Raw genomic sequence first — 16,043 nt, 5'->3', positions numbered from 1 at the left:
CTTGCACGAAGGAAAAAAACCCAGCACTGGATTTTTGGCAGACATTTTTACAAAAACAAAATTAAAATTTCAGTCAAAATTTCGCGACATTTTTTTTAATAGTCATAATTGAAAAAAAAAAAATAATCTTTCGTCCAAGTTTATAAGAAGTGTATATCAAAGACCTGTGTAAAATTTCAGAAATCTTGCCAACTGACTTCAAAAACACACTTTCTGGAAAAACGAGTTTACCTGCGACGCCTAGCTAACCTCGAGCGCACAAATTCTCATGGCTGTATCTAAGAAACTACTTTTATTACTTCGATCAACTTGAAAATTTAGGACAATATTCTAGAGCTGTTGTAGAATTTAATAAGACAATAAAAAATTCGATTTTTTGAAAACGGTAACCCCTTAACAATACTAGCATTGGTTCTTTGTTCTAAATCTGTAGAACTGTCAAATAATTACATTGAAAAGTGGAAAATCTATAAAATAGTTTATCAGAATATTTTTATTTACTTATTACGGCAGCTAGTTTAGCAAAATTTCAAGAATTTTGTTAGCTGAAAATTTTCCCTTATACTTTTATTCTCTTCTCGTTTAATCTCTTATTGGTGCTCTCAACTTCCCGAGAACAGCATATTTGACTTTTTTGATAAATTCTGTTAAAACCTTGAATGCCAAAGAATAGATATGATTTCTATATAATATCAACTACATACAGTCAATATCAAATAAATTTCGAATCTCATGCTGGTCATTTCATGCCTTACAAATGCCATAAACCTTGCTACAATGCGTTGTCGATTAAAAGTAAAGCCAACCTAACCTAGAATTAAAAAAAAACACTTCTAATAACGATTAATTTAATAGAAATATTTCTTTTTTACACCATTCTTTACAGAAATATCTTGTTAATACGGACAAGAGTGGCGAATTAACAGTTACAGTGCAGGTATAAGGAGAATATCACAACTAAAAACCTCTTTAAAACATCACAATGCTCTTTACACATGCGTTCATATATACATACATATATGTATATACTTCAAAATATACTACATTGTATTTTATTTAAATTTCCACTTGACTTTCCATTAGGGCGACTTGACACAACAAGAAAAGCGTGCAGTCTTCATTACAGTCCACGATCTGGGATGCAATCGTAAGTTATTGAAATTCATTTGTGGCTTTTTACATCATATATTATAAATTAAATGCTCGTTCATTTATGGGAGCAGTGAAATGCGCAAATCAATAAATAAAAAAGCGCAAAAGAAGTACAAAAAAGAAAAACTCGTGGCAAATATGTAATAAAGTCCACGCCTAAATAAATAAAGAGAGCGTTACAATAAAAAATCATACAAACCTACAATTTGAGTAGGGTAATTGTGCGAAACTTTTCCATGAGTAATGATTTATGAACCATAAAATGTTATAAAATGTTGAAAATTGCTTGAAGCGAGGAGTGTGAAAGTTTCTTTAAAATGTAAAAATATCACATTCCTGTTTCCTACGGAGAATTGTTAAAAATAACGGCATTTCTATTAAATTTGTTAGCTTTTACTTATTATTTTTTATCCATACTATTTGACAGACAACTCATTCCAAGAATTTGTCAGCAGTCCATGCATGACGGAGATTAAGGAGCGTTCCTGTTTCATACACATCGATGTACCTGGACATGCTGATAATGCTGAGGCCTTACCGGACAGGTAAATAAATATTTCAGATTTTTTGGAGATTCTCTCTCTTTTCAGCATTCGAATAATAACAATATAATTGGTTTCATATTGCTCTCGCTTTCTCTCTACCCAGAATACCAATAATGTATATAAATAAATAGGTCTTGGTACACAAGCAAACAGGCAATACCACAAAGTTACTGTGTAGTAGTGTTGATGATGGATCGACCAAAAAGCTCTTATGTTTAGGCAAAAGGCAGCTTAGTAACATTAAAGGTGTCATCACTGGGCACCTTAAGAGTACACTTAAGTTTCCATCATTGAAAAATGGGAAAAATCGGTTGAGTAGTTCTCGAGAAATCTTGGCAACCGACTTCAAAAACAAAGTTTCGAAAAAAACGCATTTAAAGACGGCACCCTTACCATAGCTAGCCTGGAGCGCAGAAGTTCTCACGGCTGTATCTCCGAAACTATTACTCGGATCCACTTGAAAATTTAGGACATTATTCTAGAGGTGTTGTAGTTGTAATTTAACAAGACAATGAAAAGTTCGATTTTTTGAAACCCGTAAAACCATGTCACTCCTGAAGATCCGACCTTAAAAAATGGTAAAAATGAAGTCTACGGATACTGAAATGTTATTTTCTACCCAAGACAGTGCTCAATTGTCGGCAACGCCGTCATCGGAAAATTGTTTTATTTAATATATATTATTACTCAATGTAGCTTATTATAACCTCTGAAAAAAATTTTGGTATTCAAAAAACTACAGCCTATACACATTCAAACTGAACGATCTAAAATTCATTAAATTTTACGTTTCTATGTTTTCGTTTAATTTTATGTTTTCTATCTGCCCTCACAGTTTCCAGTTTCCATCGCTGCAAACACTGGGTGAAGATCTCATTACCGTTTTGGACTTTCTGCATGTCAAATATGTGATTGGCTTGGGTGAAGGCGCCGGTGCTAATGTCCTGGCTCGCTTCGGTTTGGCTCATCCATCCCGAGTGCTCGGTTTGGTGTTGATCAATGCCACCGGCAGCGCCGCCAGCGTTTTACAATCATTCAAAACAAAGGTAAAACGGTGAAAAACCAGCAAAAAAATATATATATTTTTAATTAAAATCCATTTGTATTTCAGCTAATACAATGGAAGAACGATGATATTGCACAATCGGCCGAAAGCTTTCTAATGTATCACAAATTTGGACATGTAAGTTTGCAACGGCTGGTATGCCATTATGTATGTGTATGTGTGTAGGTTTAGGTATGTTTGTGCGTGCACTTTTTATTTAAAATATATGTATTTATGACACACTAAATTCAAAATTATTGCAAAAATTGTTATTGTATACATATATGGCATTTATTGAAATTGGAAAACTAACACAAGTATGAATTAATTGGTGTGGCTGCTATACATACATACATATGTGTGTGTAAATTGTTTTGCGTGAAAAATTAAGTTTATACATACGTATTTATGAAGTAACTTTTTCTTTAACCTTTTTTCTTTTTTTCAACGCGCTTGGTGTAAACAATCATGAATAAAACATATTGAAAACGTATTGAATTACTGATACTTGTGTCATGTGACATCTTAAATAATATATTTGAAACTTCACAAACTCTTTGACAAGCAACAGGTTATGGAGGTATAGCATTTAGCATAATTTTCTTGTTGGCACAAATCAGTTTTCTTGTGTTTTTCCAATACATTCCTGCTTTAAAAACATAGTTAAGCTTTAGAAACGCCAATTAATTTTAATTTCTATATGTTACTTTTTATTTATATTTATTCATATGTCGTATGTAGTTTTCTTTTTTGTTTTTGAGCTTTTAAAATTTTATTTAATTTTAGACACTGTTTTTCATAAAAGGCTTGATATACATATAATGATAAATAATTGACGTTTCTAAAGTTCTACATATATAATCTTTCTACTTGCATACTTGTTCAAATATAGAATTTGTACTACTTCCTCCTTATATATGTAACATAAAACAACAGTAATTTTTAGCGTGGCCTAAATATTTACATTTAAATTTTTAAATTTACTACATAAACGATAAATTAAATTTTAAAACTCTACACCGAAATTCCTATAGATAAAATATACATAGTTGTTGCTAATTACATTAAAAATTATTTCTGCTAGAATAATATTTGTTGTTATTGCTATTTTTATTCATTCTAGTAATATAATTTAAATAACACCTAAAATAAAATATAATGTATGTTTTCTTTGCTGTTGCCAAGCTAAAAATCCGGAAGTCCCAAATTTTTACTCACTAAGCTTTGTACGTTATGGCAATGTTATTGATTGGAAAAATTAAAAATCCATCATCGCTTTTCTCCTTTTGTTGCTCCTTTATACTGTTTCCCCCGAATATTTACTGTTTGAAATTACTTATTATACCGTAATAAACTCATTTTACCTTTAATTTTACTTCAGTTCCAGGTAATTAGCAAATATTTAGCTTATTTAGCTAACAGCAATAACGCGCGTATCCACAAAAGCACATTTTGGATTTTCTTTTTCATTGTCATTTTCAACTCTCGGTCGTATTTGTAGCACCATTTGCTGTTCGATTTTTATAGCACAGTGGCATATATACATAAATATGTATTACTCATTACTGTGCTTAAAATTCTGTCATAAACTTAGCCATAACTTAGCCTTAATCATGATTTTACATTCAAAATTCATGCGGCGTTTTACATTTGTAAATCTCTCTTTTAGCTATTTCATCATAAGTTTTCTATTTAGCAACTAGTTTTGGCATCAAAAACATAATTAGTTAATATAATTTTCTTATTTAGGTTAGCAATACTATTTCATTTTCTAAACGCTGCTTAAGCTTGAAAAAAAATAATAATTTTTAATAATTACAATCTTAAATATTAATTAATTAAGGGAGGTTTAAGCTCGGGTGTAACCGAGTATTTTATTCTCTCACATGGTAAAGTGATAAACTAGTTTTTTCATATAAAAAATAAATATGCAGTTTTATTAGAATATTTCATTGTTACAAACATACGCTATTACCAAAGAATTCTGAAATTTTTGGAAAAAAATATTTTAAACTCGGCCATTGCGACGCCATTTCCGGTGACCCCTCGGAAAAAAGATGCGGCCGCGTTGGCAGGATAACTCCTCACCAGATCATCTGAAGTGAAAAAGATGCATGTTTTAGTTAAAACCTTAACTTAGAACTTAGGCAAGGATATAGAACTGAAAATTGGAGTTTTGGCAGGCATTTTTTCAAAAAAATTTAAATCGCAGTGAAAATTTCGCGACGATATTGTTTTTTCAAATAGTTGTAATCGAAAAAAAACCTTCATCTAAGTCTTTAAGAATTGTATCCCAAAAACCTGTGTAAAATTTCATGAAGATCGGTTGAGTAGTTGTCGAGAAATCTTGCCAACCGTCTTCAAAAACTCAGTTTCGAAAAAAACGCGCTTAAAGACGGCGCACTTAGCCTAGCTAGCCTCGAGGGCACAAGTTCTCAAAGCTGTATATCCGAAACTATTACTCGGATCAACTTGAAAATTTAGTACAATATTCAGTTGTTGTTGTAGAATTTAATGAGACAATAAAAAAATCGATTTTTTTAAACTCGTAAACCCATGTAACCCCATTATTAAAATTAGAAAGTGTTGAATCCAAAAAAGTATTGACCCGATTTTACCACTTTTTGGCAAAAGCGCGAATTTCAATACTAGACCTCACAGACTGATTGATATGTGCTATAAAAAAATCGGCTATATGCACTGGTGTCCACATACAAGGTGTGTTCCAAAGTAAACAGGACTTAAAAAAAAAACAGAACAAATGATTTTTTCGACAAAATCAATTTATTTTATTCAAAATAATCTCCTTCTGCTTTAATAAAGCTTTTTGCACGGTCCAAAAGCATGTCGAACGAGTGTTTTAGCTCGATGGCCGGTATGGCCGCCAGTATGCCGGTGCAAGCCTTATGAATGGCCTCTACGTCTGCATAACGCTTTCCTTACATGGGTAAATGCATTTTTTCGAAAAGGAAGAAGTCGCACAGTGCCATCAGGTGAATACGAGGAGTGGTTAATGGTTAAAATGTGATTTTTGGTCAAATAATCGTTCTTCGAATGATGGATTCTGAACAGTTTTTGGTGGTCAGTCAATTTGTGCGTAACAAACCGTGCACACACCTTCCGTAAGCCCAATGTTCGGTCAAAATGCGATAACTCGATGTTTTGGAGATGTTCCATTCCATTTCCAGTAATTTCAGTGATGATTTCGGCTGATGTTTTATGAATTCACACACAGTTTCGATGGAATATCCGGTGATCACGGATTTTGATTGGCCCACATGTTGAGCGTCATTTATGTCCTAACGACCACATTGAAAACGTTGAAACTACTCGTACACTCTACTACGGGATGGGCAATCATCGCCATAAACTTGTTTCATCAATTGAAACGTTTCGGTAAAAGTTTTACCAATTTTAAAACAAAATTTAATGTTGGCTCTTTGTTCGAAGCTCATTTTCGCACCGATAACACAAACATACTGACACTTAAAACGCAATAACTTCACTTGCAATTCATGAAAAGTCATGAAATTCTCACTGGACAATCGATAAAGATAGCAGATTCTAACGCACCCGTTGTCATATAGATGGCGCCACCAAAGTCCTGTTTACTTTGGAACCTTGTATTTGGTGTCTGGGTCCTTGAAAAGTTACCAAATTACAGTTTTGTATCTTACTTATCTTTGCGTGCTTAGTTATGACACTTCATAAGTTTTCTTCGTTTAATGACATTTTGTGGCCATAGCAGTGGTCCCATTACTCCCATTTTCTCATTTTATATGAACATTGCTTCCATTTTCTTTTGGTTTTTTAGATGTGAGCATGTCTGCCAATACTGTAACGTTTCACATATTTGATTTCACTTCAACTTTGCACTTTGTTATTATTAGTAAATAAAATTAACACTGTTATCTTTAAACTTAGACTTCTATCGCATACATACTTACTTACTATATAAGTACTTCAATTGCTTGCCAAAAATGTATAAATTTTCATTACTTTCACTCATTATTTTCAACTTTCGTACCGAATCACCTACACTCTTATATACTTGGACACGTCAACTTCCACACACATATATGTAAAATATCTACATTCCAACTCATTCACCACAAATTCAAAAAACGAAATTCGCAAAAATCTGCTAAAACATGTACATACATATGTATATAGCAATTGGTTGGCGATAATCCGGATAAGGAAAAGATCGTCTCCGAATATCAGAAGCGTTTGCACAGCACTTTGAATAGCAAAAATGTGGGACTCTATGTTAAAGCTTTTATGAGGTAAGCTATTCTATTTAAATTAGAGCATTAGCTGTTTTATTTATTTATTAAAAATTCGATATTTATTTGTATGAAAAAATTATCACAACACAGCCGCAAGGATCTTACATTGAAGGGTTGCAAGATTGATGTCATCTTAATCACGGGCATGTTGAGCCCCTATGCTTCGATGGTTGAAAAGGTAAGTTCTAAATCGAAAAAAAAAATGCTTTAACGTGTGTAAATTATTATATAATACAAATGTATACGCAGTTGCACAAAGATGTGGAGAAGGAGAAGGTGACTATTTTGAAAATAGAACGTGCTGGCGATGTTTTGGCTGATGCGGTGAGTATTAAAGCAATTGCAGCTGATTGTTGTTTACTAAATGTACTTGACACAACAGCTCATATTTTTAGTAAGTGAAGTAGGCGAATAATGAACGGGAAACGAACAAAAAAATATATTAATATTTTTTTAAAATATATTTCTCCACATTATCTATAGAAATTGTTCGCTTATACGCCCTGATTAAATTTTACCCGAACTGCCAAGAAAACATTTTTACATATTTAATTTTTTTTTATATTTTGGCTCCTTTGAAGCCAAATATTTAAATTTTATTTTAAACTAACTTTTATAATTACAATATTTTTCTCCCATTAATTAAAAAATATCGATATTTTTGCTCTGCCATTTCTAGCCCGCCAAAGTAGCTCAGTCTATTTTGCTCTTCTGCAAAGGTCAAGGCATTCTAACCTCTGTCGTTATGCCGGGCGTTGATCGCGGACGTGCTTACTCGACAAGTTCCGGTGGTTCGGTGGACGGACAGAATGGTTCACGCAAACTATCACGTGGTGTCTCCATGGAAGATTACGACAAGCCAAATATACGCCGATTGAGTATTATCAACAACGAATCACCGAAGAAGTAAACGGCGCGCTTGAGAAAAAATAATATTGAAATGCATGAAATTATTGTGTGTGCAGGCGTACCCATATGCACATTTTTTTGTGTAAAATATATGGGTATGCTAGTTATAGTTCAAAGTATTGTTAAGCTTGAAATGTGTGGAACAAAAATATTACATGCAATGCGCCCAAAAATCATTATGTTACTATTAAGCCAACAAAAAAAAAAATAAAATTAATTAGAAATTATTTGATGCTTCACTAATTTATCGCATAATAGAAAGATTTAAAGCTGTTAGTTTATATTACAAAATATATACTTACATACATACATGTGTATATACATATGTATATGTATATATATTAATATATGTGTCTGAAAACAATGCCCAAGTTTAAATGCTAAACCAAAAACTAATATCGTTTGAATATGTTAATGTAGTAAACATATGTACATGGCTATATATTGATATTTACAACCATACAGCACATACATACATACATGTATAGACAGCTATGTAAAGTAATGAAATCACTTCAAAAACCTGAAAACGGTTAAATTATTTGAAGCGTTTTGCGCACTTAATCTTTATTGCATGATACATACATATATACATATTTATACAAAAATTACACATAACATTCTAAAGTCAGCTGCAACTAAATGACATTTTCATAAATAAATTAAAATAATAATGTTTACTTTTTGCACATGAAAATGAAAAATTCATAAAAAAAATTAAAATTCATAAATCATAAATAAATTAAAGAAATAAATATTTACTTTTTGCACATCAAAATGAAAAATTAAACCCACCTACAACGAAAAAGTGACCAAACATATCTCTCAAAAACTTTTTTCGAAAAAAAAAACAAATTCCAGCATAATAAGAACAGCTCATGGAAGATTTGGAAACTGTCAACTACACGTAATACCTCCAAATGTTAACGAAAACAGTACCTTTCAATTAACTAACAAAGTACACCGAAAACACTAATCGAGTTTCATTTATGTATTTCAAAAAAATTTTTAAAACAAATATATTCAAACTTTTTGAACGCTATTTTAATCACATTTCCAAATATGCTTAAGAAAGATGTTATAAACAATGAAAATATTCTCCGTAGATTTGTAAAAAAAGCACGAAGAGATTATTAAAAATCATTAACTTGTAAATGTAGCAACAGCTTGTTCTTAAATAAAACCCGTTGCTTATAATGTTAAAAACAATGTAGTCAAACACGCCGCAGCCATAATTAATTAAAGTATATATGCTATAATTATATTCATTAGAAAATGCGTATGGAAGCTAAAGTTGAACTTCAGCCTTGCAATTTTCATTTCAATGAAAAAGAAAACAAGAAAATTTAGAAGCAAGCTCAGTTAAAAATTGCAAGCACTCAATTAACAGTACATAACTTCATTTCCACATGGATTGAAGCAAATATTCAATTGCAATTAGAAAAATATAAATATATTTTTATTTAAATACAATTGTAAGTATTGCGTCAAAGCAGCGAATCATGTGCAATTATTTCACATAAAATTTTGTTTTTTTTTGCAAAAATACAAACATATAATATGGAGGCATGTTATATCAGGGTATGCGCTACAATGCGCATATTTAGAAAAAATGTATTAGCGTTTATATTCAAATTATGCTTATATAATCTATATTGAACGCAATGCCACAAAGCCAATAAAATCACACAAATCATATTTAACATGAAATTATATTAATCAAACAATGTATTGTATTTAACTACAAAAACCAAGCCAAACTTTAACTAGAATTGCATTAAAAGGAGAATTCTATATCAAATTATGTAATGATAAGGTGTTTAGCGAAATGTGAAATTAAATTGTTTAGAAAAAGTTTATAAGGAACTTTAAAATTGTCTTTTTATTTACCTCAAGATAATTTTAATTTAATAACCACCTGGACAACAGTGCTAATAACAACCAAATCCTAGTGTGCTTGTCTAAAATGTAGATTTTAGTAACGAAGCGCTTGTTTCCAGCTGACTCGACCCGAATTCGCTCATAGGAGATCATTCATTACTTCAATTAACTGTTTGACGAATACAATCATCTACGACCAAAGAAAAGCATTTTTGGTGGTTAGCAGCATATTGGACTGTGCTTAACAAAGCTCCAACTAAGTTCCACCTCCTTAAACCGATTGAAAAACACTTTTTCTGGAGGTCTGCAAAGTAGGAGACGAGAAGTATTTTCTTTCCAAGAGACCATAAAATGCTTTCACATTCTTTGAAACTGCGTGTTTTCGCTTCGAAAAACAGGAATGGAATCAGCGAATAAACATAAGTATATGTTATATGTATACAGCCGTTTTCTCGAAATTACCAAAACAAAGCAACGGGACCAATCGGGCTTAAATTAACAAAAGTCCGGGATACATTTGTTAAGTATTCGGTATCGGGCCGGTTTCGTACTTTTAATATATTCATATGAAATCTAGATAGGCAGGAATTTGACCTGCTACATATAGAGGTTTTTTTGTTCTCATTTTGTCTCTTCGCAATGGTCCGGTATAGGTAAGTCGACGTACAATTTGAAATTTTGTTTGTTCTACTGGTTAAAATGGATCACCAGTAATGGCCTGTTCACATAAAAATTTTGCTTCGCTTTGCGTCAGACATTTCTTTTGACAGAAAAGTTCGATGTACACTTTGGTATGAGTACGTTCACACTTTTATTAGAGATAAACACTGAAAGCAAAGCGTTCAGCGTGGCACACCCGCTTGTTTTCTTCGCTTCGCTGTTTCGGTATGAACTGCCACGCTAAACAAAAGATGTGGAAGGAAGGATGTATGTGAATGGGCCTTAAGGAAGAAAGTCAACTGCATTAAGAGATTGATGGAGTATCGAAATTATGCACTCTCTGGAAGATTGGATCGAATTTGTAAATAGACTTATTTTCCATATTTTGTTGTCAACATGTGGATTATGTGACTAGACAATATAATGTTTATATAACATATCGAATTTTTACCAGCTCAATGTAATGTGACTATTAGAATTTTCATTGAAATTTTCGGAACACAGTGGCATGTCTATTCTCATTTAGCCGCCGCAGCAGAAACGTTGACAACAACTGCAGAGAACCAAATGACAGCAGTAGGGAAATGAAAAATGAACGAGTTACCACCAACAAAACCTCCGCGCGGAGTTAAATATGGAAAAGATGAGGTAATTATGATTAAAACGTACAAGAAATTTTGAAAAATTAATCTATAAATAAGTATAATTTGTTTGAAAGAAGAATTTGTGATCTATGATTACGTTAACCATGTTAAAAAGTGCTGTGAAAGTTGTAAATTATTGTGTATTGGGAGGGGGTAGCTCGGTGTTGTCATCATCAGACCTGTCAAAATATAATTTCTGTGCTTTGTCGTGTTGATTTTAACAAAATATAGGGCGTTTTCGTTTATGTTTGAATTTTCTTGTCGTTTGCTAAAGAATGTCTACTTTTTCTTGTGTGCATAGTCCGGCTGTGGTTTTCTCGTCAATGTCATCAAATCATTGGGATTTAGTGAGACAACAGAGGAGCGACAACAGGAGAAACTTAAGATTGAGAAGGAGTTCAAACGTTCCGATCAACGCCTAAATGAATTGGTATCGCGTCATGATCAGCAGTTAACACAAGTTCTGCCGCTTTTCAGCCAAGTGTCTACAGAAATAACAGCGAGTCGTGAACGCATTCATGGTGTAAAGGAGAATCTGGGTGCATGCAAACGATTGCTGCAATGCCGACGTGATGAGTTAAAGAAGATGTGGACAGATGCGGTGCAGCATAAATATGTGCTGGAAATGTTGGAACAAATGTATGTATTATACGCATTAAATGAATAAGTTTTAAATTAATATATTTTCCTTTTTTCCAGCAACGAATTGCGTAAAGTGCCTCAACGTGTTGTCAGTTATACGACAAAACGGCAATATTTGCATGCGAGTAAGGCGCTTACCGATGCACTCGCAACGATACAAGGACCACTTAACGGCGTTGAAGGATTAGCCGACTTACGTGTCGATTTACAATCACGTCGGCAACAACTCTATCAACGATTACACGAAGAACTTGTTACCCAATTGTATAAAAATTCCGCCGCGGAGGCATTCACCACTTTTCAACGTAATAATTCCAATCGTCTGAATTCAAGTTTTACCCGTGGCATTGGAGCGCGACGCTCCACAGATCGCATCGAAGCGAATACGCGCATACGCAAAGCGCTCATGGAAATGGCGCAAGGCTTTGATCTTGATAAGTCTGAAGTAATTGATGATGCAGACTTAGTCGATCCAGAGCTGAGTATGACTTACTTTATTTCAATTATTGTTGAATGTTTCGGCATGCTAGGCAAAGTGCCTGAATCACTGGAAGTATTACGCGTCCAAATACAAACCCAACTATTAGAAGTAGTACGACAGACAACGTATCAATTAATTGCGCTCAACTGTAATGCCAATGAGCGCGATAATCCCTTATTAACACTGCTGGAAGTTATCTTTAAACAATTCAAAGCTATTGCAAAAACCCATGCACTACTATTAAAAAACTATTTGGCTGTTGTACAAAAGTATGCCGTCGTGGGACCACAACCATACGATTTAACCGATTTTTGGGCACAAGCACAGTCTGTGGTAAGTCTTTTGGAATACATACTTTAATGTCAATGTGGTATTGTATAACACTAAAGTTTAATTAAAATCTGTTCAGCTACAATTGCTTTTAACCGATTATTTGGATATACAAAATGCTTCCGGCGACGATACAGCGCAGTCGGCATTTGCTGAGCCATCCAACAATATAAATTCGTATTTTTTGCGGCGCAAAGTTCCAAGGTAATAAGAAAAAGCTAACAATGCTGTTACTTATTTTTTTTGAATATAGTTTTAATTTATTTTAATAAAATTTTAAAAATTGTGGTTTATGATAAAAGATTTTGAATATAGTTTTAATTTCTTTTAATAAAATTTTAAATATTGTGGTTTATGATAAAAGATTTTATAATTAAAAAACAAGTAACTTACTAATTGTTTTTGGTAGTCAACTTTTATATATTTTTATGTAAAAAATTATTATGTTTTATTATGCAAAAAAATATGTATATTTAAAATAATATAAGTTTTTGACCAAATATATTGTATCTAAAAATTTACCATATTTCAAGACACCGATTTCACCACACTGTGCGTTGGTTAGTATTAAAAGGTTTCTTTTCACTATCTAAATCCTACTATCGCTACTTGTAGCAAATAACCCCAGAAGCCTACTAAGGATAAACTAATCAAAATACTGTTAATGAAATTCAAAACAATGTTATTTTTTTACTCCATGCAATTATTTTTATAGCACCAAAAAGTCACTCTTCAAATTCGATAAGTCATCGCATTATCCACCGCAAGTTACTGCAGGCGGCACAGTGAAGGAGCATCGACGCAATGCTTCTGACGTGTCTACAGATGATAATCTTGCAACTGCTGCACTCGGTGGCGGTGGCAGCGGTAGTGTAAATGGCAGTGGTAATTTCGCGCATGCTAAACAACAACGAGACAAGGTGTTAATCTGTAAAGCCGACCAGAATGTGATAACGAAAGTTTATTTGCCACTTATGAACTACATACAAGAGATTGAGGGCTTTATGAAGTGCAAGCCGGGGTAAGCTTATTAACAAACTCATTTTTAATTGTCATTAAATTTGTCCTTATTGTTTTACTAGGCAACCCTGCAGCTTACACGATTTCATCGACAATTATATTAAGGATACATTCCTATCGAAGGGCCACAATCGTAATCTACAATTAACCATCGAATCGCTATCGAAAAATCAGGATGCATGGCGTACGATTATATCGCCTGAAGAGATAAAAGTAATGGGCTTGTCCCGTCCACTACTACAATCCACAGCCATGGTGGAGCGTCGTCTACAAGAGACCAAAACACTCATACATGAGTTGCCATGCTATTCAGATGAGCTATTGAAAATGGTATGCGCGTTATTGAAAACATACCGTGAGATAGCACAGGCAGCTTATCGCGGTGTCGTCCAACCCGATTCGGAAGATAAACGCATATACAGTGTAGCTTGGTTGAAGGATGAAGATATCAGTCGGTTTTTAAAGTTGGTTCTCATAAAACTTGTTAACTTCAACACATTATGTAATAACTAACTTTGGTTTACAGAACACTACCCAATTGGACCGATCTAAAATCGTCCAGTCAGCGTGTAAAACATGGCAAGAAGCTGCAACGCAACTCTTTCGAACCGTCGGAGGAGGAAAGTCCACTGCAAGTGCAACAACGCAACGTACGCGAAGCTGAAATGTTAACCAGCAATTTAGGTGAAGGTGGTATTACACAACAGGAAATTTTAGCAGATATAAGTGTGTTGAAAGAATTAGCTGTGTTGCAGGAGAGCATAGAGTGGTTCTCTGGTCGTGTGTCGGAGTTTGCCAATGAGCTGCGTAAACCTTTAGTGAATGGCCTTAATGTCATAACGTCAGAGTGCACAGCCACACATTCAGCCGCAATCAAAGACGGCACTATCAAAGTATTGACCAATTTGGCACTCGAGTTCGATGAACTGGCCAATACTTGTTTGCTGGTGCTACACTTGGAGGTTTGTTGAAAATAATAATACTTTTATATTTAAATATAGGAACAGAACATAAAAATTAATATTTCCTCGTTAAAGGTGCGCGTGCAATGCTTCCACTATTTGCGCTCGAAACCCGCCACTAAATCGAGCAGCTTCATGGGAGCTAAAGACGATGACATACTTGAACCTGATCGACAAGTGCAAATGCTAACTAAACGTTTATCAGAAATGGATGAAGCGTTTAGTGCAACATTGCATCCGCGTAAAACAAGGGTACGTAGTTTAGACATATAACAGTTTTTGGTTTTAAAAATTTGAATCACTGTTTTCTTTTGTATATTTTAGTATATTTTTGAGGGTTTGGCGCATTTGGCCGCTCGCATACTCATACAAGCTTCAAACTATCTGGAGCACATCGATCAAGCGACAGTGCAACGCATGTGTCGTAATTCGATAGCATTGCAACAAACGCTAAGCAATATAACAGCTTCGCGCGAGATTGCGCTGGATCAAGCTAAGAACTTTTACGAATTACTGTGCATGGAACCAGATGTAAGCTTGCATATACTGTCTATAAAAATTAGCTTTAATTTATCTATGAACTTTCGCTCCCTCCCAGGATATACTTACCAATATTGTTGAGAAAGGCTCTCAGTTTACTGAAATGCAATACCTGAATGCACTACAGTTGTCTTGTAAAGCGAGGGGCATTACCGAAGCCAACGCGTTGGCGTCGTATCAGCAAAGATTATCGGACATTTTGGGCGCAAAACCCTCTACGGGAATTGTTGTTTAGATCTGTTTTCCGCCAGATACCAGAAGAGTTGCTTCAGCAACATTACACTAGCTATTAAGACTGTTCGTTTCGCATAACGAAATGCACTTAAATATTGAAAAAAACATACTGTTAATGTAACTTTGCTTCTGTGTTATTACATAGATCGTAAAAGGACATTATTAATAGAAAACCTGTGGCTGGAAATCGCTACATACAAATTAAAAAATTATACAATAGTTAAATGCATTGAATATGAATAAGTGCACGCATTAACTCACTCGTGATTCGCCTGCAACAGTTCGGTTAATTATTAGCTATTATTATATAACATTGATACTATTACAAAGTGGATAAAATTATATACATATATACATACAAATCATTCTGAGTTTATTGTTATAATGTCAGCGGAATTTTCTGATGTGATAATAGATCGGTAAATTGTACCGTGGTGAGTTTGGAGTAATGGAAAGTCTCTAACCGAAATATTTCCACATAATTAAAATGTAAGGAATTGGAACTCCAAAATATCCTACAAAATTAAAAGTCTCCCGGAAATCAAACGGATATTAATTTTGTTTTCATTGGGAATTCAGCCTTGCCATATTTTATTACATCATGGAGTAATGAAATTTATAGAAAATTCAAAATAGGCCAAAGAAATTGGAACGAAATTATTTCCGATATTTAGAGGATATTTTAAATATCAGTTTGGTATGAAAATGG

General features: G+C 33.6%; 2 protein-coding genes across 9 annotated transcripts in view; both read left to right on the top strand.

The window, feature by feature from the left end:
- The window catches only part of LOC120772139 (uncharacterized protein ZK1073.1), a 62,418-nt gene extending 52,604 nt beyond the window's left edge, over window positions 1-9,814 (top strand). For 3 of the 8 annotated variants that reach the window (XM_040100562.1, XM_040100595.1, XM_040100621.1), the window contains 11 exons: window positions 887-937; window positions 1,084-1,147; window positions 1,580-1,697; window positions 2,533-2,743; window positions 2,809-2,880; window positions 3,314-3,322; window positions 4,124-4,129; window positions 6,916-7,028; window positions 7,122-7,209; window positions 7,281-7,355; window positions 7,711-9,814. In XM_040100562.1, the coding sequence (XP_039956496.1) occupies window positions 887-937; window positions 1,084-1,147; window positions 1,580-1,697; window positions 2,533-2,743; window positions 2,809-2,880; window positions 3,314-3,322; window positions 4,124-4,129; window positions 6,916-7,028; window positions 7,122-7,209; window positions 7,281-7,355; window positions 7,711-7,941 (1,038 nt within the window). In that variant the 3' untranslated portion in view covers window positions 7,942-9,814. The remainder of the gene's footprint in view (window positions 1-886; window positions 938-1,083; window positions 1,148-1,579; window positions 1,698-2,532; window positions 2,744-2,808; window positions 2,881-3,313; window positions 3,323-4,123; window positions 4,130-6,915; window positions 7,029-7,121; window positions 7,210-7,280; window positions 7,356-7,710) is intronic. The other 5 variants (XM_040100603.1, XM_040100571.1, XM_040100612.1 and 2 more) reach the window with 3 other exon arrangements.
- A 1,258-nt stretch (window positions 9,815-11,072) lies between these two features.
- On the top strand, window positions 11,073-16,040 carry LOC120778925 (exocyst complex component 4). The gene is made up of 10 exons (XM_040110974.1): window positions 11,073-11,129; window positions 11,427-11,764; window positions 11,825-12,581; window positions 12,658-12,782; window positions 13,294-13,599; window positions 13,661-14,062; window positions 14,125-14,560; window positions 14,636-14,812; window positions 14,885-15,091; window positions 15,159-16,040. Exons 1-10 carry the CDS (start codon window positions 11,073-11,075, stop codon window positions 15,333-15,335), a joined length of 2,982 nt encoding a protein of 993 aa, XP_039966908.1. The 3' UTR covers window positions 15,336-16,040.
- The last annotated feature ends 3 nt before the right edge of the window (window positions 16,041-16,043 follow it).

Source organism: Bactrocera tryoni, chromosome 1, assembly GCF_016617805.1.
Source record: "Bactrocera tryoni isolate S06 chromosome 1, CSIRO_BtryS06_freeze2, whole genome shotgun sequence".
NCBI lineage: Eukaryota > Metazoa > Arthropoda > Insecta > Diptera > Tephritidae > Bactrocera > Bactrocera tryoni.
This window is presented reverse-complemented; position numbering and strand designations above follow the sequence as displayed.

Coding starts and splice junctions, on each gene's coding strand:
- LOC120778925 (XM_040110974.1), top strand. CDS start 11,073: ATGAACGAGTTACCACCAACAAAACCTCCGCGCGGAGTTAAATATGGA. Junction 11,130..11,426: donor TTAAATATGGAAAAGATGAG/GTAATTATGATT, acceptor TTGTGTGCATAG/TCCGGCTGTGGTTTTCTCGT. Junction 12,582..12,657: donor GGGCACAAGCACAGTCTGTG/GTAAGTCTTTTG, acceptor AAATCTGTTCAG/CTACAATTGCTTTTAACCGA.